Source organism: Poecilia reticulata, chromosome 4 (assembly GCF_904066995.2).
Source record: "Poecilia reticulata chromosome 4, P_reticulata-male-v2, whole genome shotgun sequence".
NCBI lineage: Eukaryota > Metazoa > Chordata > Actinopteri > Cyprinodontiformes > Poeciliidae > Poecilia > Poecilia reticulata.
Window position 1 is genome coordinate 950,221 of NC_088833.1, and position 23,077 is coordinate 973,297.

Genomic DNA, 23,077 nt, shown 5'->3' on the forward strand with positions numbered 1-23,077 from the left:
CAGATGGATGACACAATAGGAAAAGATTCTGCATCTCTTGAAATCAAAGAGCCAGAGGAGCTAGAACTGCAACAAATGAAGGAAGATGGTTGTCAATTAGGATCTCTGCAGATTGTAAAGATTGAGGTTGAAGACATCAGTCTGGATGAAAACCAGGATGTACTGGACCAAGAGACTGATACCTTAATGGGAACCAATTCTGTATCTCACCAAATCAAAGAGGAACCAGTAGAACTAGAACTTAAAGAAATAAAGGAACAGGAGGATGGATCAGGACTTGAGCAGATGGCAAGTCAGGATGAAAACCAGGAAGTACAGAAGGAGGAGATTGATATCTTAATCCTAAAGCTTTCTGATGATGAAACAGACCACCAACGACCGGAGCTCAATGGAACCCAAATCATCTTCCAGAACATCCCTGAAGCAGATCATCATCAGGGAATAGAGACTAACGAAGCCTCAGGATCCCACAGAGATAAACGGCAACAGAAAACCAGATGTGGGAACAAAGAGCAAAGAATGAAGGGCAAGAAAATTCAGAAGGATAAAAAATTGAAACAGTGCAAAGTGTGTCATAAAAGTTTCAAATTCAATTGTGGATTAACAGTTCACATGAGAACTCACACAGGTGAGAAGCCATTCTCATGTATAATCTGTGGAAAGTCTTTTAATCAAAAAGGTAATTTGATTAGCCACATGAGAACTCATACAGGTGAGAAGCCTTTCTCATGTCTGACCTGTGGAAAATGTTTCAATCAAAAACATATTTTGAATTGCCATATGAGAACTCACACAGGTGAGAAGCCTTTCTCGTGTAAAACTTGTGGGAAATGTTTCAGGCACAAAAATGATTTGAATAGCCACATGAGAATTCACACAAGTGAGAAGCCTTTTTCATGTTTAACTTGTGGAAAGGGTTTCAATACAAAGCGTAATTTGACTAACCACATGACAAATCATACAGGTGAGAAGCCTTTTTCTTGTATAACTTGTGGGAAAAGTTTCAGTCAAAAAGGTCATTTGAATAGGCACATGAGAACTCACACAGGTGAGAAACCGTTCCCATGTATGACGTGTGGAAAATGTTTCAATCAAAGAGGAAGTTTGACAAGCCACATGAGAACTCACACAGGTGAAAAACCTTTTTCATGTATAATTTGTGGAAAGGGTTTCAATGCGAAACGTAATTTGACTAACCACGTAAGGAATCATACCGGTGAAAAGCCTTTCTCATGTGGAACCTGTGGCAAAGGCTTCAGTCATAAAAAAAGTTTGACTAACCATGTTATAATTCACACAAAATAGAAGCCTTTCAAGTCACGCAAGGTCATGTGACCGAGGAATGTAGCTTGTTAACCGTATCTCCACACTTTTCCCTGATGTACCTTTGTTTTTCCACATATGTGATCTTTTGGTTGATATGTTTACCAAGTAGAAAGTGATGGTGACATCGTCACTGAACCAATCTGTCAAACAGGCTCAAAAACAAATGAATGTCCGCTCTGATGACAATGAAGAAACTGCTAACTAGTTAAGCTAGCAGTAGCAGAAGCCAGAACTACGCCAGTGGAAGAAGTGGTTGCCCAATTTTCAGCCAAAACACAAACCATGGTGACGGAGCAGATCGCTGAAAATCTGAGATGTTAACCATCCGATACTCTGAGACGCCTCAGAGTATCTAGAAACCACCAAAAGCCGCCTAACAGGTGTAGATAGCCGCCTCTCTACATTGGTGGGCAAGCTAGCGACACTGTGCCCCACACTGGAGGAAAAAGTAGCTGATTTGGTGGACAGGTCAGCCAGAGATGGATGGGATCCCCAAAGCCCTGGAAAGCCTGACCTTCCCACCTATTTGCTCAATGCTGTCCTGAAGTGGTTCCTGGAGATGCCTTCAGTTGAAATCGTGTGAATTCATTTCATTTATTTATTTATTTCGAACAGACATTAAAAACAGTCAAAAAAAAAAGAAAACAAAATAGAATGAGACAAACTTAAGAAATAAAATGTAAAACAAATTATTTTGCCCATGTGACATGCAATTTTATATTTTCTGTTTGAAAAGGAGCAGGTAGAAGATACATCTTATAATATCCTGCCCCTTTCATACTTGTCAATGTTTTATCAATTAACTTTCAGAACATCAACAAGAAACAACTTGTTTCCATTTTTCATTATGTTTAACTATGTACAATTATTTTAAGTACTATTTATATAATCATTTACATTATAAACTATTAAACATGATCCAACCGTAAGCCAATTCTGTTCCCTTCTGCTGACATTTACTGACAGATGGGTCCAAAGTGTGGAGATGAACAGACTCGTTAAGTGCTGGTTATGTTGTAAGAATGTTCTGCCTTCCTTGTTTCTTGAAGCCCTCTGGTTCCACAGTGACAGGAATGTCTCCGGGAAGGAAAAGCTCCTCTATGTTAATTTACCAGGACAGAGAATCTACATAACACTTTATGTGACCAGCAGCTTCTACGTTTTAAATTCATACCCTGAATGTTTCGCTCCCAAGAATGGAATCGCTATGAAAATGATCACATTTCCTAATTATGACTTTTGCACACTTAATAATCATTATTCACTTGTATTTGGCTTGTGCCAATGTGTTTGTAGACCTTTTTAATGACAATGAGACAACAAAATGACACGTCTGTTCGTATATTCATTTGAAATGAAAAAACAAAAATATTCTAGTTTTTTCGTTTATTAAACCATAATCAGAAATCGGATAACGGCTCAGCTCGGCTCTTTATCCCATTTCCCTTTTCATTCACAAAGGAAAATGGAAACAACGGATAAGCAGCGCTCAGTTTCGGTTCTCATGATTTCATTTCTAACCAGGAAGTTCAGTTTGTTTTTGTAAACTCGTCCAAATCGGCATGTAATTAATTTGATCATGATACCTTCACACAGAAAGCCTTTAACTCCGACTTTGTTTCCTAAATGAAGCTAATGGCTGATAAATGCAGCTTCTGATTCAGTAAATGGCTAAAGGGCCAGTCCGCCCAGTTTTTACCAGCCTTTAATCTGCTCTGGTTTAAAAAGACTCGAACCGCGACTAGAACATTCTGCCCGTCATTCAGACCTTCAGTTTCTCCTTTCTGAGTAGCATTAGCATCAATTATAATCTGGTATGTTATGAACAAGCAGGCAGAAAATGTTACCCAAATATAAAAATGTATCTATTTCTACCAGGTAGGAAATGTTGGAGGATTTGGGAAAGAAAACAAATCATCATTCTGACTTTAATCTAGAAAACTATCAGTTGGTGTTAGAATAATGTTTTAGGCCCTTATTCTCTTTAAAACCTCACAATATGTTTTCACATTTTCATAAGTCTGACTGTCCAGTTAGACATGAAAACTTTTGTCCCTTCATGAGATTATTTATTATAACTTATTGGACTCAACTGACTAAACATAATGAACAACTTTTGAGTTTATTCTTTATCTCTGGATTTATAAGCAAGAAACAAAAGAATTATTTCATATTTAATGTGTATCAACCTTTATGTAATCAGAGCTTTAAACTCAAATCTTACAAAATAAACAGACAAAACATTTTCATAGAAATTTATTACAATAACATACAAGCAGATATTCAGCCAATGTTTGGGGAATCATGAAATAATATTCCTATAATTTATGTATATAAAAGATGAGACAGTGAGGAAGACGATGTCAGGAGGAGGAAGAGGATCAGGGGGAGATTCTGCATCCAGACCTGGAGCTGAGGCGTCGCCTCCTGTATGAAACAATAAAAATATTAAAGAAGTTCACACTGCACATAAGAAGCCAATCGAAGGTAAGAATATATTTCACACACACAAATAATATGAATTTACAAACTACAAAAAGATCAGAGGAAGGGAATATTAGTAACTGGTATCGGATGATAATGTTTAGAAGATACTAACATCTTCAGAAATATCAAACTCTCCAGAGAGAAATATTATATTTTAACACACGTATCAAACAGTATATATGCAAACACATTAAACTTCATGTCACACTTTGAGAAGCTACGATCAGATACCAAGCAGCAGAATAGACAAGGTGACTTACCCAGACGGGGTGAACACACTCCACCTGCCCGCTGAGCCTGGAACCGCCTGGAACCCCCTGGAGCTGCCTGGAACCCCCTGGAGCTGCCTGGAACTGCCTGGAGCCGCCTGGAACCCCCTGGAGCCGCCTGGAACCCCCTGGAACTGCCTGGAGCCGCCTGGAACCCCCTGGAGCTGCCTGGAACCGCCTGGAGCCGCTTGGAACTGCCTGGAGCCGCCTGGAACCCCCTGGAACTGCCTGGAGCCGCCTGGAACCCCCTGGAACTGCCTGGAGCCGCCTGGAACCCCCTGGAACTGCCTGGAGCCGCCTGGAACCCCCTGGAGCTGCCTGGAGCCGCTTGGAACTGCCTGGAGCCGCTTGGAACTGCCTGGAGCCGCCTGGAACCCCCTGGAGCCGCCTGGAACCCCCTGGAACTGCCTGGAGCCGCTTGGAACTGCCTGGAGCCGCCTGGAACCCCCTGGAACTGCCTGGAGCCGCCTGGAACCCCCTGGAGCTGCCTGGAACCGCCTGGAGCCGCTTGGAACTGCCTGGAGCCGCTTGGAACTGCCTGGAGCCGCCTGGAACCCCCTGGAACCGCCTGGAACCCCCTGGAGCCGCCTGGAACCCCCTGGAACCGCCTGGAACCGCCTGGCCCCGTTAGCGGAGCTACGCTGCTCTGAAAACTCCGGAGTTTATTTCAAACTGCACATAACTAAGAGCGTAAATGAAGCTATAAGAGCTACTTTGTAGCCTAAAAACCAGTGGTGGGAAGTAACGAAGTACAAGTACGTCGTTACTGTACTTAAGTACAATTTTCGTGTATCTGTACTTTAGATTTAATAATGTATACTTTCTACTTTTACTCCACTACATTTTACAGTAAGTATCTGTACTTTCTACTTCACTACATTTCTACAAACTGTCTCGTTACTCGTTACATCCAAGTCTCGTTGCTCTTTTCTTCCGTTAAAATGTGAAGTTCAGGGATTTAAGGTGGCGCCGTAAAATCCCAGCAATAACGTGACTTAGTGTCTGTTGTCACCCATCGGCTCCACCTTTACTCGCTGCGGAGCTCCAGACATGCGCAGTGGTTTCCTCTGAGCGGGAGAAGATGTCTGTCTAATGTCAGTTATATAATAGCTGCATAAATCATAGATATGGCGACATGTAAAATCACGGTGGGACTTTGTCCAACTTTTAGCGTCACTTGGAAGGAAAGCTTAAAGAAAGGTAAGATCTGTGCTAGCAAAGCTAGCTGTACAGAGACACATGTTGCATCTGCCATGAAAACAAGTTGTCACTCATGAGCTGAATTATTGTGTAGAGGTTTTGACTGAGGTGTCGCAGATATGGGACAACGCTGTGACCAAAGTGCAATTTAGTGATATGACATTCATGGATGATCCGATTCTTTTGGACGGATCTTTACTGAATCCTAAAGGACTGAAGCCTCAGTGAGAGCCGTTCTTTGTTCTTGTGATGCTCTGCATACACTGCAGTAGCTATTTTATTTCATGAAAAATATCTTTATATTTAATTGGCGAATAAATAAAACAACAACGTAAGAACACAGAGCATGCTCATTGCTCTTTGTTTTCATCTCCTGTCATGGTGGCAGACGTTGCAGCAGGAGGGAGGATGAGAACAGTCACGGTGCTCCTCCTGCTTGGTTACTTGTTGCTTCTTGGGCCTTGGACAGTGTTCATAGTTGAGCTTGTTAATTGCTATGTTTAATGGTGCAGACAATTATTATTTCTGACATTGGCAATATGGGCAACCGCCCAGGGTGTTATTTTTTTAGGGATGGCAGGAGACCTCTGTGTATTGTGGCACAGAGATGAGATCAAAACAGAATGAAGAAGAGTTTGAATTGTCACTGGATAATTTATTTCAGCTCTAAGTATTTAATATCTAGGTGTTTTTATGGGAAAGTGAATCTTTCAGATCAATTTGAGAAGCAGTTTTGATAGGTAAACTTAATGTTATTGTCATGTAGCATGGGGTGCTGGTTTTGATTTGGTCTTGGGTTCGGTGGTCCAGACTAAAACTCTGCTACGTGGCTCCTTGGTTCCATGTCCTCCTCTGCCAGTTGGATTTCTTTCAAAATAAATGTGTGGCAAAAAAAGTGAAGTTCATGTTATGTTAGGACAGGAGACGAGATGTTTCCATTCCTGAAATTATGATGCATAGAATCATATATCTAAGTCTAAACTATGTTACAGAGTAAACTCAATAAAAACATGCTTTATCTGTGGCTGTTCATTAAAATGGCACATTTCTGATGTACTAAAATTAAATACGATCAGTTCACTTAATGATATTAGTGATTAGGTTATGCATTCAGCAAGTATTTTTACTTTTAATACTAAAGTATTTTTAAAAGCCAGTACTATTTTACTTTTACTTAAGTAGAATGTTAATGTGGTACTTTGACTTTTACTTAAGTACATTTTTGTCTGTGTATTTGTACTTTTACTTAAGTACATTTTTTGAGTACTTTCTCCACCACTGCTAAAAACACCTTAAAACAACTTTTTGTGACACATTAATAGTGTACTTACTGTTTGTCGCCGCTGGAGGCGCAGAGCAATGGCAGCCATCTTGCTGGTCCAGAGACGAGACGAGTTTGGCTGCGGTGGAAAGCCACTCCCCGGTGCGCTGGCCTTTCAAAATAAAAGACTTACCTAAAAACTCCGGCTAACCGTTTTTCTCCAGATGTTCGGTGTTATTTGTTACTTTAACTGACTTGCGGCTGAGAGAAACAGTAAATATCCTGAAACGAACAAGCTTGTCTCCCTGCAGCCTGCATGATGTGTGAGTTCCGGTTCCTGTGTCAGCCGGACGGAGAACTTCCGGGTCAGACCGACTGTCAACAATGAAATTATGAAAATCAAAATTAAGAGCTTGTCAGTTTTTTCCATTTTCGTTTTCTGCGCTAAATTGGGATAACGAGCCAAAAATCAGATTTTGTTTTTCTAACCGAAAGATGAAGAAACAAATTTATTTCCGTTTTTTCATTTTCCATTTCAAACGAAAAAATGAACTTCCTGAAAATACAAAGAGCCTCTTGGATGAGATGTGAGAGTTTGAATTGACACAAAACTAAAGGAGATGATTGAGGGTCTGTTACGTCCAGCAGGTTTGATATTTCTGCCCTTTGTGCTCATAATCTGCTCCATCCTGTCTGGTGACGTCACCAGGCGTCCAGCACCTGAATGACTGGAACCGTCGGTGACCCACAGCGACACGAACAGAACAGAAACCCAGACGGATCTCTGGGTTTCTGTTCTGTGACAGAACAACTCGACTCTCTGGGGAGATGATGGTCAATGTGGATTTAAACTTGGTGAATAAAACAAAAGCTCACCATGCAGATAGTTTTTCTAATTTCTGTCATATAGACACACAATGTTCCTCAATTACCAGCTTGTGTTAAATTTAGTAGCTATGAAATAACTCATATGGTGACATCTTCATTTTAATGTTTGCTTTTTCTGCGCTGTAAAGTCAGTTGGTTCACTGATATGTGTCACTATTATCTGTGGAACATGTGAGATTTATGGGAGGCTGAGGCTGAAACCATCTTGTTAAAGACACAATCATCCTTAAATGTTAACGAAACAGCAAACATCTCAACATCTGCACCTTCTTTAAACGGCCAGCTTTCCTCAGCTTTCCTCCCAAAAGGCGGATGTGAGTCAAAGATTCCCGTCTCTTGCTGAGCGTCAGTGAGGTTGAATGCAGGACGGATCTGAAAACATGTCTGATTCTCTCAGGTGGGACAGACATGCAGAGGTCAGACCTGATCGTCAGACCTGATCGTCAGACCTGATCATCAGACCTGAGCGTCAGACCTGATCGTCAGACCTGAGCGTCAGACCTGATCATCAGACCTGATCATCAGACCTGATCATCAGACCTGATCATCAGACCTGATCATCAGACCTGATCATCAGACCTGATCATCAGACCTGATCGTCAGACCTGAGCGTCAGACCTGATCGTCAGACTACGACCCATTCACTTTTCTCTTTTAGTAAAATATTGTGGTTTGATTCTCTTTCATGTTGAGTTTAAATTTTCATTAATTCAGTAATATTTGCCCATTTTATTTTGAATAGCTTTGGTCTTGATTTATGGTAACATATTTCATGAAGAATGCAATATGACGTTTGTTATATGTAGATTTTTATCCTACTGGCAAGATCAGAAACATAGATGTTTATAAAAAGTTACATCTGTGTGTATATATATTGTATTTTCACAATAACTTTATGCCACAACTGGGTAAAAACGACTCATTTTGAGTAATTTCAAGTGAAATGAACATTTTTACATTTTACATATAATTATGTTGACTAGATTGTAGATTTAGTTTAGTTAAATTTGATCACACTTGGTTGACCACAACAATTTATTTTGGCTAATCTGAATAAAAACGTTGCTGTAGAAACTAACTAACACTGCATTGTGTCCGTTTTGGTAAATGTCTGATCCACATGTGGAGGTTTTAGCTGAGGAGCGGTGAGTGTGCAGAAGGGCGGACAGCTGAGGCAGATGAAGGAGGAGGAAGAGCAGAGAAACCGGATCTTCACTGAGTTGTAGGAGGAAACCAGGAAGCTGCACAGAGGGTGGGAACCAGACTGGTAACCTTTAAAGCAGCTATTCTTAACCACAGGGCCGTGGCCCACATTTGGGCCTCCAGCGCCACCTAGAGGTCTGCAAGAAACTCAGGTTTTTACCAGTGGGCCGTGGGGGAGTGAAGTTTACAGAAACCAGAAGCGTCACTGTCAGAATTCAGGCGCTGAGTTACAATACAAGTTTCCACCACTTGGTGGCAGTTATGTGCCTTCAGTTGTTTAATAAGCTGCTCTGATAAGCAGAATAAGAAACCAGGCGGTACTGGACATGGACGTAATATTAGAGTAGACCCCGCATTGGCTGCTCCGGCTCAGGAAATACGGCGGCCATCTTGGAGAGGTCGTCCCTCCTACTTTGCTCAACCAAACAGCAGAAGATGCCTCAGCACTGAGGGATATTGTTGTTCTGATCGATGGACTATTGATGTGAGGCTCCACAGACAACATTTCACTAGTAAGATGGACATATTATTGTGTATATATTGTCATTATAATATTACTTTACTGTATTTATGTCCACCGGTGAGATACCAGCTAATATTAGCTACAGTGTTTGGTGTAATACGGGTTCAGCCGCTATGAAGGATAACTGAGATTCTGTAAATCTAAAATAATTAATTATTCTCTAACATTGACTTAGATTATCTGACACAAGAGCCTATATTAGAAATGAAACAATGTAACACATATTATAAAACTTATATTATGTGTTATAACATTCACCAGCAAAGTTTACACAGGTGGTAAAGACTATTATTTATATGTAATTCTTTCACTAGTAAGATACATCCCAAATCTTCCGTTTTTGTTTTGAAGGTTTCCTAAAGACACGATGTGAGGAAGAAGAGGGAGAATCTATAAAGAGAGACGGATTCACTGCAGGATGAATCACATCAGAGTTTGGACTCAATCTCAGCTGCTGAGTCTCTGAAGATAGAACTAGTCGGCTGGAAAACAGAGATATATATATTTATACATGTATCCGATATATATTATTCAGTATTAATCATTATTTGTGTTTGTATAGTTATATAAATATGTATTGATCTTACTAAATAATTTATTAAATAAATGATGAACGGCTGTGTGCTTTGTAATCTGCTCATCATTCATCAATATCAGAATATTCCATTCCTATTCTATTGTTATAGCCACTAAGCATATTTAAATATGCTGAACTATGAATTAAAAACATACTAAATAATACAATTGTTTATAAATGTAGCTTTGATAGATGATTGAATATGGATTCCAGTAACAAAAAAGCGTGTTATGATTGATTAAATGCGCTGATACGTCATTGTGCTGCTAAACACATAACGCTGAGTGGAGTGGTGGACCGCTCCAAGATGGCCGCCCGCTCCAAGATGGCCGCCCTAAATCTCGTCAGCGACAATAGGAGAGAGCGGCCATGAGGGTTTATCCTTATATTATGTCTTTGGAACTGGAGACATTTTTAATGTTACAATCCTTCCGTCTCCAGCTCTGAAGCTCCTCTTCCCATTAACAACCAGTGAACCCAGTGGATCAAGATTCTCCTTTATGGCTGCAACAAAAACTAAAACCCGAAACTCTCCGAGCTGCTGGAGGTTCAGGCCGCGAGCCGCCGGAACCAGACTGGATCTGAAACAAGCGTCTCATTGGGATGAGAATCAAAAAGAACGTCTTAGGCATCAAAAGATAAACTTTGGTTTATTTTCATGTGTTTACTTTTGAGAACATAATTTAACTTATCCAATTTTCACATTTTCCCAGTTCTGAGTCTTTAGTTATCTTGATGGCACAAATCATGTTCCTCATATTAACCCCATGATGTTCAGGTTTTAGGTCTCCTGGCGTCTCAAGGTGTCAACATGGCAGCCAGTGGACTGAAGAGGAAATACAATTTATTTAGTAGCAATTCAAGAGCTGCCAGCTTTTATATATATTATTTTGTTTTGTCATAGTACCCCAAGAATTTAAAACTACTTTCACCCCTGTATATAATCCATCTTTAATGTTCAACAGCTGTTCCTGACTCAGGGAAATTGCAAACTTCATGAAAGGATGAGGCATTTATGAACATATTTAAAATCTAAAAACCACAAAATCAACAAATTAAATGATTACATCAGATGATTAATAATAATTTATTTACTTCATGGATGAATAAAGTGAAGACACAAGAAAAAGCATCAAACGTAACAGAGTCTGAACCTCAGAAGGTGCCGTTCAGACTCACGGAGCTCCGTCCAGTAAAGTCGCCCTCTGACCAGACTGGCTGCTGGTCACACTGGTTTTGTGACCTTCACCAGTTAGAAAAATGATCATTCTGAGACATTAAAGTGGATCAGACTCATCTCTGAACTCCTGGGCCACGGCTTCTTGATGTTAAAGGAGTTTTATGAAAGATTTGAATGATTTTAAACCTTTAGTTTTCATTTAAACTAAGCCGTCTTCCTTCAGTATCTGGCAGGAGAAAGATTAATCTAGAGTCTAAATATTCATCATAACAGCTTAATAATTATAAATGTTGCACTTAGACAATCTCAGGACAGTTGTGGAAACAGAAAGTTCATAAATTCTTTTTTGACTCTAGTGGCGTCAGTGAACCGCTGATGGACAGGAAACAGGGAGGAGAGAGAAGACAGAGACCAGGAACTGAACCCAGGACTGCAGCTGCTGCGCTCCACTGACTGAACAACGCAGCACCATGTTTCTTAGTATTTTCTAAATTGAACTGACTTTCAGCTGTTAGTAATAATAGTTTTTATCTTGAAGCTTCCAGATCATCTCTAGGTTCAGTTCTTCACACATCAGTCCACCTTAGTCTGACTGATCAACCACACAGCTTAGATCCTCCCCTGTGTGAGTCTTCATGTGACGAGCCAAGTCATTACTCTGTCTGAAAGGCTTGTCACACAATGAACAGCTATACGGTTTCTCTCCTGTGTGGGTTCTGAGGTGACGGGTCAGATCGTTTCTCTGTCTGAAGGATTTGCAGCATAGCTGACAGGGGTAAGGCTTCTCTCCGGTGTGGGTCATCATATGATACCTCAAGGTTGTTTTCTGGACAAACCCTTTACCGCAAGCCAGACACTGGAAAGGTTTCTCTCCTGTGTGAGTTCTATGATGACGGGTCAAATCATTCCTCTGCCTAAAAGACTTATCACACACTTCACAAGCATACGACTTCTCCCCAGTGTGAGTCCTCATGTGTCTGGACATGCTGCTGCAGTCACTGAATGATTTACCACACACTTTACAGCAACAAGGCTTCTCACCTGTGTGGGTTCTCAAGTGAACGGTCAAATGCCCGCCGAAGCGGAAAAGCTTCCCACACACCTTGCAGATGTACGGTTTCTCCCCAGTGTGAGTCCTCATATGTCTGAGCATGCTGCTGTACTCACTGAAGTTTTTACCACACACTGAACACGAAGATGGCTTCTCACCTGTGTGAGTTCTCATGTGACGCGTCAGGTCGCCATTTTGTCTGAAAGATTTGTCACACAATTCACAATTAAACGGTTTCTCTCCTGTGTGAGTCCTCAGGTGACGCACAAAGTCACAACTCCGCCTGAAAGATTTATCACACGACTCACAGGAATACGTCTTACTGCCTGCGTGAACTCTCAGGTGACGACTCAGCTTAGACTGCTTGTTAAAGGCTCTCCCACAGGTCACACATGAGAAAGGTTTCTCAGCCATGTGTGTCCTCCTGTGGCGAGTGAAGTCACTGCTGTGTCCAAAAGATTTCTGACACACCTCACACTGATACGGTTTCTCACCTGTGTGGGTCCTAAGGTGGCAAGTCAAATCACTCCTCTGTATGAAGGATTTACCACAGAATTCACAGCTGTGCGGCCTCTCTCCTGTGTGCGTTCTCATGTGGTAACTTAAGGTGGTTTTCTGGATGAAACCTTTACCACACACCGGACATTGGAAGGGCTTCTCACCAGTGTGGGTTTTCATGTGCAGAGTCAGGTCCGGCTGCCTGAGGAAACTTTTCCCACAAGACTGACATGAAAAAGGCTTCTCACCTGTGTGAGTCCTCAGGTGAGCAATCAAGTACCTGTGCTGCCTGAAACTTTTACCACACACGTCACAGGACACATCTGTCTTACGTCTCTTGGACTTTGAGTTGTCCTCATGGCTTCTGGACGTCCAACATCTCTCCTGTGGGTTCTGGTCTGTCTGGGATCTGAATGCGTTTTGGGCTTCGGGGGAGAACTGGTTCTGGTTTGGTTCTGGGTCCATGGGGTCATGGACTGGTATCATGATGGTTTCGGTCTCCTCCTTCACTACAACCTGCTGGTAGCAGCAGATGTCCTCCTGCTCCTCCTTCATCTCCATCGTCTGCTCTGATTCCGGATCCATATGGACCGTTCCCAGGTCAGCAGGGCTCATCACAGAGCTGCTGCTCTCCTGCTTCACTACAAGCAACCCTTCATCCTCGTCTTCCTCACCGAGTTGAGCTTCTGGTTCCTTCTTGGTCGCCCTCATCTGCTGTGGTTCTGGTTCCTCCTGCTCCTCGTTCATCTCCGGTCGTCTGGGATCTTTGGGTCAACAGTTGAGTCTCTCTTCCTCCACAGTCAGAGCTGAATCACAGCAAGACATGGGAAATAAAACTGCAACCTTAACATTTTATTATTGCAGATCACAGACACAATACATTTATCATAATCTGCTGTTATACACACAAGAGGATTAGGGCCAAAAAATCTGAATTATAAGATTAAAGTCAGAATTCTGGGGAAAATAATTTTATTATTTTCTTCTTTTTTTCAGTTGTCTTAATTCCTCAAAGTTGCGTCTAATTCTGAACATTATTGAGTGAATTATTGAACATAAAGACCTGAGACGTGATGTTTCCTTCTTAGATCATTTTAACACACAGGAAGTTGATGTCCAGACACAGGAAGTTGATGTCCAGACACAGGAAGTTGATGTCCAGACACAGGAAGTTCTTCTTGTCAACAGGATCCTGTGGAAAGAACAAAATGTCAAAAAGGTCAACAAACAAGCCAGGTTGAAATATTGATAAGGAATGTTTTAGTGATGAAGGTTTTATCACAACAATAGGCTCAAAACGTGGGAATGTCAGGAGGATCCAGTCCGTTATTTTCCCTCAGTCAATATGGAAATTACAAACCAAATATTCCTGAAGTCATTTTTATACTCATTAATCTGAATATGTTGCTTTCATATTTGAAAACATGCTTTTATTTTGAAGGCGCTGCAGGCTCTGTGGCAGTGTCTCATTTTTGGATCATGTAGGACAATGTAGTGATGCTGCAGATTTATATTCATTTAGTTGAGTTACCGTAGCAACATTTGCTCTCTAAACATGGCAGGAAGGATTTCTGACAGAAATCAGCCTCAGTTTGTTGTGAGACAGGAAATCAACTCGTCGGCCTTCCTCCCAGTGCCAACTGAGGAAATACTAACCAGAACCAGGAGGGCCTTAGCGCTGTTAATCACTCACATGTACATGCTGCTCACTCCCTCCCTCCCTCTCTCTCTGCTATGCTACAGCTGGTTCACCACAGCAGAGCCTATCATGAATGCTACGGCTTGTTAGCATAGCCAGTGATGACAGAGGATAAACCGTTTTCCTGGACGGGTAAATTGTTTCTCCTCCTAGCACATTAAGCACCGCATACACGAGTTTGATTGACAGAGCTAAGACCCTCCTCTTGGCTCCGATTGGTTGTTTCTGGCCGGGGGCGGTGCATTTCTGTAGATGCTAACAGTAGCATTGCTCAATTTTTTCCCCACAGATTACCTGTCTTATATTATACTGTCACAAAGTGATGACACTTTTAACATTTGTAAAAACATTTTTTAAATAAAAAAGTTACACAATGAAGCTTTAGAAAAGGAAGCAAACAGAATTATTTACGTTTTATGTACATTTATATCCATGTTTGACCTTCATGTTGTGAATCATTCACGTTTATAAAATCTAATTACAGTCCTGCTTCCCATCTGGGTTTTTATTTAGCCCTCTTTAAAACATCGTGGATACCCGCCTGCTCAAAAATCTCAATCCTTTTGCTCATTACAGCTAAAACAAGAGACGTTTGATCTGATTTCACTTCAGACATGGAGGGAAAAGGTGCATGAGTTTATTTGGGCGTATGTAAACTTGTGGCCTCTGCTGTAGATATTTATATTATCTCGTTTTTAAAGCCTCTGCCACCAATCGTGACTTAGTCTGATGGGAACCTGCGTACGGCAGCAGTTTCCCCAGACTCAACCTAAAGCCATTTTCTAGATTCTCTCTTGCTACAATTTGTTAAATGAACAGAAACTTGTGAATAACAGAAAACACAAAGAACTGAAAAAATATTCACAGTACTGCAAATATATAACTGAATTATCAATAAAATGTTATATTTTCCCTGTAAATAACACAATCCCACATCTTGTATAATAAATTCCTTTATCGTCCTCGTGTTTTAATCAGGCATCTTCGTAGCGTCTATAAACATCGGCCTCAGGCGCAGAGGATAGCGAGTAGATCTGAAACACCTCCTACTGGGGACGAAGCTAAAATATTCCGGTTTTTGGGTCAATTTCTTGGTTTCTGGTTTAACATCTGCTGGGTTATTATTTATTCTGATTATTTATCTGCAGTTTTCTTTTCTATCGCAGTAAAAAGGGAAAGAAAAGACCGAAATGGCAATAAACACGGATACCTTCTGTTTCCTCCGCAGCACCAACTAGATTCTTGATCCTCCTCTCGGTTTCGTTAGCTCATCGGAACCGAGCCCAATTAAACCACCTTGTTCTTCCGGACCGGGTTCGGTTCTCCACCAGTTTCCCAAGAAACCAGTACACTGATAGATTCAGCTCAAGCAGCAAAAAACACGATAGACAGAGGATAGCGCTGCTAGCGGAATGTTATTTATTCCCACCGGATGTACGTTCAACGGCGTTCAACCAGGAACAGTGTCCGCCCCTTGAGTTCCGCCTCCAGCTGGAAACTTTACAGAGGGCGTTTACTTTTTGCTTCCGTTTCAAACATAATGTGTAAAATAAATAGTTTTATCTACAACTAAGAGTGAAACTTTACTGCTACAGTAAGAAAATTGTTTTAAAAGTCTAAAAACCAGAGAACGTGACCAGAGATGGGCAGTAACTGGTTGATTTGAGAACATTTTGTTGAGAAACATGATCTGTTTTTCTTGAATAACATTATTGTAGATAATGCTACTTTTACTCGAATACCATTTCTGGACCCTCAACCCGGTACAAGTAACAACACAGTACAAGCAACATGTTCTGCTCAAATGTATTGTTTCGTTGTGGTGATTTATTTTCTTCATTATTTTGAGAACCGAAATCTGCTTTTTTTTTTTCTTTTTACATTATTTAAATAATATTTCTATATTTTAATTGTCATTTAGATCTTTAAATAATTTGTTATTGTCGCTTTTGTTCTACTCTGGCTCAAAATATGATAAAATGTCATCCATTTTCTGTACAGCTTGTCCCTCAGTGGGTCAGGAGGAGCTGCTGCCCCTTCAGCTCACGTTCCGGGCGAGAGGCGGGGTCACCTGGACAGGTCAGCTGGACAGGTCAGCTGGACAGGTCAGCTGGACAGGTCACCTGGACAGGTCAGCTGGACAGGTCAGCTGGACAGGTCACCTGGACAGGTCAGCTGGACAGGTCAGCTGGACAGGTCAGCTGGGGAAAACTATATGTAGAACCTGCCCTAGCCAGCAGAGGGAGCCCTCCTCTGTTCAGAGAACTCACCATCAGCGGCCAGGAGCATCAGAGGTCTCACTACGTCATCACTCAACATTATTTATGATCCAAACTACGTCACAGTGAACCTGATTTAGTGTTTAATCTTCTGCCACGCAGCTTAAATCAATTTGAGCTTGAAATTGATCCGATCGGAGCATCTGGAGAAAACATCAGGGCCGAAGGAAATCACTGCCTGAGGTGCGTCATGTGTGACGTCATGCCGGACTGGATCCGGTCGGTTCTGACAGAACTGTTATCCAGTTTTCTGCCCGCCATGTTGCCTGGTTTATTGCGGCTCCTGACTGTCATTTAGTTTAGTTACTTTTTTTAAAAGTGTAAATGTTACTACACTTTTTTACTTTAGTATAATTTTGGATTTCCTGCCAACCTCAGGTTAAGAAACAGAACATTTTAAAAACACACTAACGTGCTGCTCCACACGCTGCCTGCCGGGGGCGCTGTGCTGGCCGGCTGAGCAGGTGTGGAGGAGGAGGAGGCGCAGCTGGAATGCTGCAGCTGGAATGCTGCAGCTGGAATGCTGCAGCTGGAATGCTGCAGCTGGAATGCCGCAGCTGGAATGCTGCAGCAGGTCGACACACGCCCTGCTGCACCAGGAACCAGCAGCCTGTTCCTGACAGACACCATGAGAGGATACCGCGGCGTCAAGTACACCTTGTTCTTCTTCTGCTACTGTTTCTGGGTGAGTCCGCGCCGCGGCCTGCGTCCGGTCCGGTCCGGTCCGGTCCGGTCCTCCATCTGGGCCGCACACCTCGCCCTGCAAGGAGCTGATGGTCCAAATGTCAGCAGGAAGGAGGAATAGTTTAGTTTTCCTGTATGTCGGTGAAGTCAGGATGGAGGGAGACGGTCAGTAAAGGTCACCGGGTCGGAACCTTTACTGGTTCCGGGTCGGCCGTCACGGGCCGGACAGAGGACTGAAAGTTGTGGGTCACAGACTGATGGACTAATAGGAGAGCAGCTGCTGGAGGTTTGATTTGTTCTGGTCCAGTAAATCAGAACCTTCAGAACCTTCAGACTGCGCTTCAGAACCGGGTTGAATGTTTTGACCGCTGTGGTCCTGTCCGGTCCTGTTTGGTGCTTAGTGACCAGAACCTCTGTGTGACTGCAGGTCGTCAGCGCCGTCCTGATCGCAGTCGGGATCTACGCCAAGGTCGCCAAAGAGAAAGGTCAGTGGAGGTCGATTCCTGGTTCTGTTCAGAACACGACCCAGGTAGAACCGGGCTCAGACTTCTGGAGCTTTCAGGACGGGATGCAGCAAAGAGGAAACCAGGAAACGATCCAGATCCAGACAAGTTTCAACTTTTCCTCCTGATGGTGAAACAGCTCGGCCAGTTACCTGCGGAGGTTTCCGTCTCCATGGGAACCATCAGAAAGGAATGGAAGTCAAACACTTATTCTGTGTGTGTGTGTGTGTGTGTGTGTGTGTGTGTGTGTGTGTGTGTGTGTGTGTGTGTGTGTGTGTGTGTGTGTGTGTGTGTGTGTAGATGTAGTCGACACTCTGACCGTGGACCCAGCGCTGCTGCTGATTGTCATCGGATCGCTGATGTTCCTCATCACCTTCCTGGGATGTTTCGCAGCGCTCCGTAACGCCACCTGCCTGCTGAAGATGGTATTTAATCATCTGATTGTGATTATTTACCGTTTTCTCCAGAGCGACTGGGAGTCAGCAGAGAAAACCTTCAGAACCCAGTGGGTTCTGGTTGGTTTCTGTGTTGACGACAGAACCGGTCTGAGTTTGACTGAAGGGATTTTTATCCAAAGTTTTTCTGGAGACAGAAATGAAAACCTCGGTCTGACCTGAATGTCTGAGAATCTCCAGAATGATTCTGTACCTCCTTCTACAAATGGAAAACCGCGGTGGCACCGCTAGCTAAAGCGCTAGCTGCACTAATCCAAAGCTTTAGTCATAAACATTAGTTTCACTAAGGCTAACAAAATGCAACACATTGTTTAGGGGAAGCTAATGCTAAAAGACTATACTGATCCATCTTCAGGCTGAAGCTAATGCTAAAGCAATATACCTGAATGGTAGCTAGAGGAAGCTAATGCTAAAGCAATATACCGAATGGTAGCTAGAGGAAGCTAATGCTAAAGCAATATACCTGAATGGTAGCTAGAGGAAGCTAATGCTAAAGCAATATACCTGAATGGTAGCTAGAGGAAGCTAATGCTAAAGCAATATACCTGAATGGTAGCTAGAGGAAGCTAATGCTAAAGCAATATACCTGAATGGTAGCTAGAGGAAGCTAATGCTAAAGCAATATACCGAATGGTAGCTAGAGGAAGCTAATGCTAAAGCAATATACCTGAATGGTAGCTAGAGGAAGCTAATGCTAAAGCAATATACCGAATGGTAGCTAGAGGAAGCTAATGCTAAAGCAATATACCTGAATGGTAGCTAGAGGAAGCTAATGCTAAAGCAATATACCTGAATGGTAGCTAGAGGAAGCTAATGCTAAAGCAATATACCTGAATGGTAGCTAGAGGAAGCTAATGCTAAAGCAATATACCTGAATGGTAGCTAGAGGAAGCTAATGCTAAAGCAATATACCGAATGGTAGCTAGAGGAAGCTAATGCTAAAGCAATATACCTGAATGGTAGCTAGAGGAAGCTAATGCTAAAGCTCCAACTTCATTTCAGATTATATCTGACTCTTAAGCACCAATTTAATATTTTACATAATTTTCTGGTTGGTTTCCTGTTGATGTATCTTCCTCTCTGCTTCCTCCTGCAGTTCCTGTCCATCCTGGCTGTGGTTCTGGTCCTGCAAGTCGCTGCTGGAGCCGTGACTTACGTTTTTACCGACCTGGTAACAGAACACCGCGAGCAGAATGCAGAACGCCAGAGATCCGGTGTGAACTCTGATGCTGTTCAGGTGATGGAGAGGACGGAGACGCTGATGATGAAGGCCGTCGTCCGCTACAGGGAGGATCGGGACCTGGAGAACGCCATCGACTTTGTCCAGAAGAAGGTGAGCTGGATGACCAAAGCAGCTTTAAGAGCGGCGTGGATTTAACGGAGAGCTGCTGTGTTCCAGCTCCAGTGCTGCGGCGTGGAAAACTACCAGGACTGGTCCCGTAACGTCTACTTCGAGTGTTCCGACAGCAACCCCAGCCTGGAGGTCTGCGGCGTCCCCTTCTCCTGCTGCGTCCACCTGCAGAACCAGGTCAGACCCGCTGGACCCAGTCCTGCATGAAATTCTGCCCCCTTGTGTCGGGAGCGCGCACTGCAGAGGATCCGACCATTTCCACGGCGCTTCTGATCGATTTATCGATAAAACAACTCATATAATCATGTCAAGGTTGTAACTTCCAGTTTAATGGGCAACTAACAAAATGGTAAAATAAATAAATAAACGAGGTCTTTCACCGTAAACCTGACAGTTGTTTCCAACACGTTGTGTGTATTCATGATTTTTCATCGCTGACATGAGGATGGAAGCTGCTGATAGCAGGACTCAAACAATAAAGACTTCCTGAGGGATGATATGCAGACTTTGTGGAAAATCCCGTTATGATGAAAAATGTGACAGATTTTTGGAGGCTCAATCATATTATCTCACATAACAATCATTGACAATTAGACATTTCCTGACCTGTTTCCCGTTCAACGCTGTTTGGAGGAGAACGGATTATTTCAGGCAGGTGGAATAATCTGTTCCCCCTCATAACTTTGGCAAATAGAGAAAAATACACACAACGTGTTGGAAACGTGTTTGTTGGCTTTGGGCAGAATTTCACAGAGGACCGGTGTCCTGTCCATCTGTCCTGTCCATCTGTCCTCCTGTCCATCCGTCATACGGTAAGTCCAGCATACCTGATGGTCATGCGCACATCGATGTTACGTCACTGCTTACTCAGCAGATTTCTTCTAAATCCGTGTTTTGTTTCTCAAAAGTTTACGGTAAATGTTATTTAATTAAGCTGCTATTAATATCAAACATATGAACATAAATGACTTTTGCTGTTTCCAATATTGTTACCAAACTGTAAACAGACATTCGTCCCGTTTAGCGTCATTATTACTATAAATACTGTTGGACTGCAGATAATCTACCGTTTTAATATTTTAATATTTCTTTAGAAAACTGCAGGAATTTGTCCTAAAATAACATAAATGACGCTGGATGCTGACCGGAGCAACAAGCAGAACATCTTTCTGGAATAACGAGATTTTTCTTATTTTAATTGTTTTTATTTACCGTAAACATCCCAGAAATAAAACACACAAAATGAGGCTTCTGCAGGTATGACGGCGTTATAAGAAACGTAGCATCGATGTGCGCATGCGCATTACCACAAGGTGTGCTGGGCCGGTTCCGGTTCCGGTTGTGAGGCTCAGAGTCCAAACCCGGACGGAAAACACCCTGGAAGCGCATTGCTGTCACGGAGGGGAAAACTTTTCCAGCGTTATGACGTCATAAACTGTATAAAGATGATAATGATCTAGTTTAAATGTGATAACTTCCTGTCCAGCAGGTGGCGGTAGTGTGCTGTGACTGCAGCCATAGAAACAGGTTACAGGTCAACATGGAGACGCTGATGCTGCTCCGCCCAGCAGCACATTGATGTTGTTCCATGTTGATCAGCTGATGTCGAGTAAATGACTTTATTCAGTAGGAACAAAGATAAACACACTTCATGCCCTGTGACCAGCAGGAGCTGCGCCCCCTGCTGGACGCTGTGAGTCATGTGGACGTCCTGCTGACCAGCAGTGGGTTCTGTCCACAGCCTCTCTGTCTCCTGCCCCTGCAGACGGTGCTGAACACCATGTGTGGCTACGGCCTGCAGCAGCAGCAGGAAGCGGCGGCCCGGCAGCACATCTTCACGGCCGGCTGCCTGCAGCGGATCGTCCTGTGGGCCCAGAAGAACCTGCTGCTGGTGGCCGGGCTGACGGCCGGTCTGCTGCTGCTGGAGGTACCGACACCCGCCGGCTGACCTCTGGCTGACCTCTGGCTGACCTCCGGCTGACCTCCTGCTGACCTCTGGCTGACCTCCGGCTGACCTCTGGCTGACCTCCTGCTGACCTCTGGCTGACCTCCGGCTGACCTCCGGCTGACCTCTGGCTGACCTCTGGCTGACCTCCTGCTGACCTCCGGCTGACCTCCTGCTGACCTCTGGCTGACCTCCTGCTGACCTCTGGCTGACCTCCTGCTGACCTCCGGCTGACCTCTGGCTGACCTCCTGCTGACCTCTGGCTGACCTCCTGCTGACCTCCTGCTGACCTCCGGCTGACCTCTGGCTGACCTCCTGCTGACCTCCTGCTGACCTCTGGCTGACCTCCTGCTGACCTCCTGCTGACTTCCTGCTGACCTCCGGCTGACCTCTGGCTGACCTCCTGCTGACCTCCAGCTGACCTCTGGCTGACCTCCTGCTGACCTCCTGCCGACTTCCTGCTGACCTCTGGCTGACCGCTGGCTGACCTCTGGCTGACCTCCTGCTGACCTCCAGCTGACCTCTGGCTGACCTCCTGCTGACCTCCTGCCGACCTCCTGCTGACCTCCAGCTGACCTCTGGCTGACCTCCTGCTGACCTCCTGCTGACTTCCTGCTGACCTCTGGCTGACCTCTGGCTGACCGCTGGCTGACCTCTGGCTGACCTCCTGCTGACCTCCAGCTGACCTCTGGCTGACCTCCTGCTGACCGCTGGCTGACCTCCTGCTGACCGCCGGCTGACCTCTGGCTGACCTCCAGCTGACCTCTGGCTGACCTCCAGCTGACCTCTGGCTGACCTCCTGCTGACCTCTGGCTCTCTCCTGCAGGTGTGCATGATGGGTCTGGCCGCAGCGCAGAAGGCCTGGATCCACCGGGTCCGACGGAGGCAGAAGGTCAGTGAAGGTCGCAGGTCAGAGGGCAGGAAGGAGAGGCTCTGGTTTCCCGCCTTCGCTGACTTCACTGAGGAATGATGAAGACGATGATGATGAGCTTCGTCTCTGCTGGCCGGACTCTGCAGAACCGAACAGAACCAGGAGGTTTCTGAGGCTCCTTCTCATCTCAGAGCTTCAGGACTTTAGAGTGTGACCTTTGACCTGTCGGGGTTCCGGTCTCCTTCAGGCTGCTTCCTCTCTAATCTGCTGTAATCTGAGGCGGATTAGCAGCAGGATCACCTGCGGCGGCAGCATGTTGCTGCGGGAGGCGGCGTGCAGCCGTCACGCTCGCCTTATTGGATTCATGACCTCAGGGTCAACCGGTGTGTGTGTGTGTGTGTGTGTGTGTGTGTGTGTGTGTGTGTGTGTGTGTGTGTGTGCGCATGATGGGAAACCTCGTGTCTCATTGATCCTGTATTTCATACGAGCCCATCGCCATGGAAACGCTTTAGGCTTTCTGCTGGAGTTCATCAGGGAAACAAACCAAAAAAATAATACAAGGTTCAAATCTGAAAAGTGTGGCGTGTCCCCATAAATACTCAGGTCTGTTCTGGTTCTGAAAATATATGAAATTGTTACATTTCTGTAATAAAATGTTTTGGTCTGAAGTAGAAAATCATCAGATGAAGAGAGAAAAACTCGTTTCAGGTTTTATTTGGCTGATCAGAGAAATGAGGAGAAAATATGGAGAAGCTGAAACCTGAGCCGTCTGAACGGCGCAGCCAGCATTCCGACCCGCTTCATCCAGCATCCCGACCCGCTTCAGC

General features: G+C 43.9%; 3 protein-coding genes and 1 long non-coding RNA gene across 5 annotated transcripts; 3 read left to right on the forward strand and 1 right to left on the reverse strand.

Annotated features, from left to right (window-relative positions):
• The first annotated feature begins 3 nt into the window (after window positions 1-3).
• LOC145551269 (uncharacterized) lies at window positions 4-2,654 on the forward strand. The gene has a single exon (XM_081605768.1). It carries the CDS (start codon window positions 4-6, stop codon window positions 1,303-1,305), a length of 1,302 nt encoding a protein of 433 aa, XP_081461894.1. The 3' UTR covers window positions 1,306-2,654.
• Window positions 2,655-8,701: 6,047 nt separating this feature from the next.
• Window positions 8,702-9,789, forward strand: LOC145551297 (uncharacterized). The gene is made up of 2 exons (XR_014087104.1): window positions 8,702-9,146; window positions 9,509-9,789. It is a non-coding gene; the product is annotated as an uncharacterized LOC145551297 (long non-coding RNA).
• A 1,013-nt stretch (window positions 9,790-10,802) lies between these two features.
• LOC103463215 (uncharacterized) lies at window positions 10,803-16,931 on the reverse strand. 2 transcript variants are annotated; one of them, XM_008406452.3, is made up of 3 exons: window positions 16,854-16,931; window positions 13,527-13,655; window positions 10,803-13,269 (listed from the first exon to the last, which is right to left on the reverse strand). In XM_008406452.3, the coding sequence occupies exon 3, from the start codon at window positions 13,208-13,210 to the stop codon at window positions 11,498-11,500; it is 1,713 nt and encodes a 570-aa protein (XP_008404674.1). In that variant the 5' UTR covers window positions 13,211-13,269; window positions 13,527-13,655; window positions 16,854-16,931; the 3' UTR covers window positions 10,803-11,497. The 2 variants fall into 2 exon arrangements, with proteins under 2 accessions (XP_008404674.1, XP_008404673.1); XM_008406451.3 differs by lacking the exon at window positions 16,854-16,931 and adding an exon at window positions 15,373-16,727.
• On the forward strand, window positions 16,850-22,934 carry LOC103463216 (tetraspanin-33). Its single transcript, XM_081605773.1, is given in 9 exon segments — window positions 16,850-17,034; window positions 17,036-17,126; window positions 17,553-17,610; window positions 17,929-18,053; window positions 19,180-19,254; window positions 19,321-19,416; window positions 19,483-19,611; window positions 21,200-21,361; window positions 22,206-22,934. Coding segments are annotated over 9 exon segments (981 nt in total). The 5' UTR covers window positions 16,850-16,933; the 3' UTR covers window positions 22,350-22,934.
• Window positions 22,935-23,077: the final 143 nt, after the last annotated feature.

What these genes read in the sequence shown, in the direction of transcription:
- LOC103463215 (XM_008406452.3), bottom strand. Translation starts at nt 13,210, where the DNA reads ATGAACGAGGAGCAGGAGGAACCAGAACCACAGCAGATGAGGGCGACC.
- LOC145551269 (XM_081605768.1), top strand. Translation starts at nt 4, where the DNA reads ATGGATGACACAATAGGAAAAGATTCTGCATCTCTTGAAATCAAAGAG.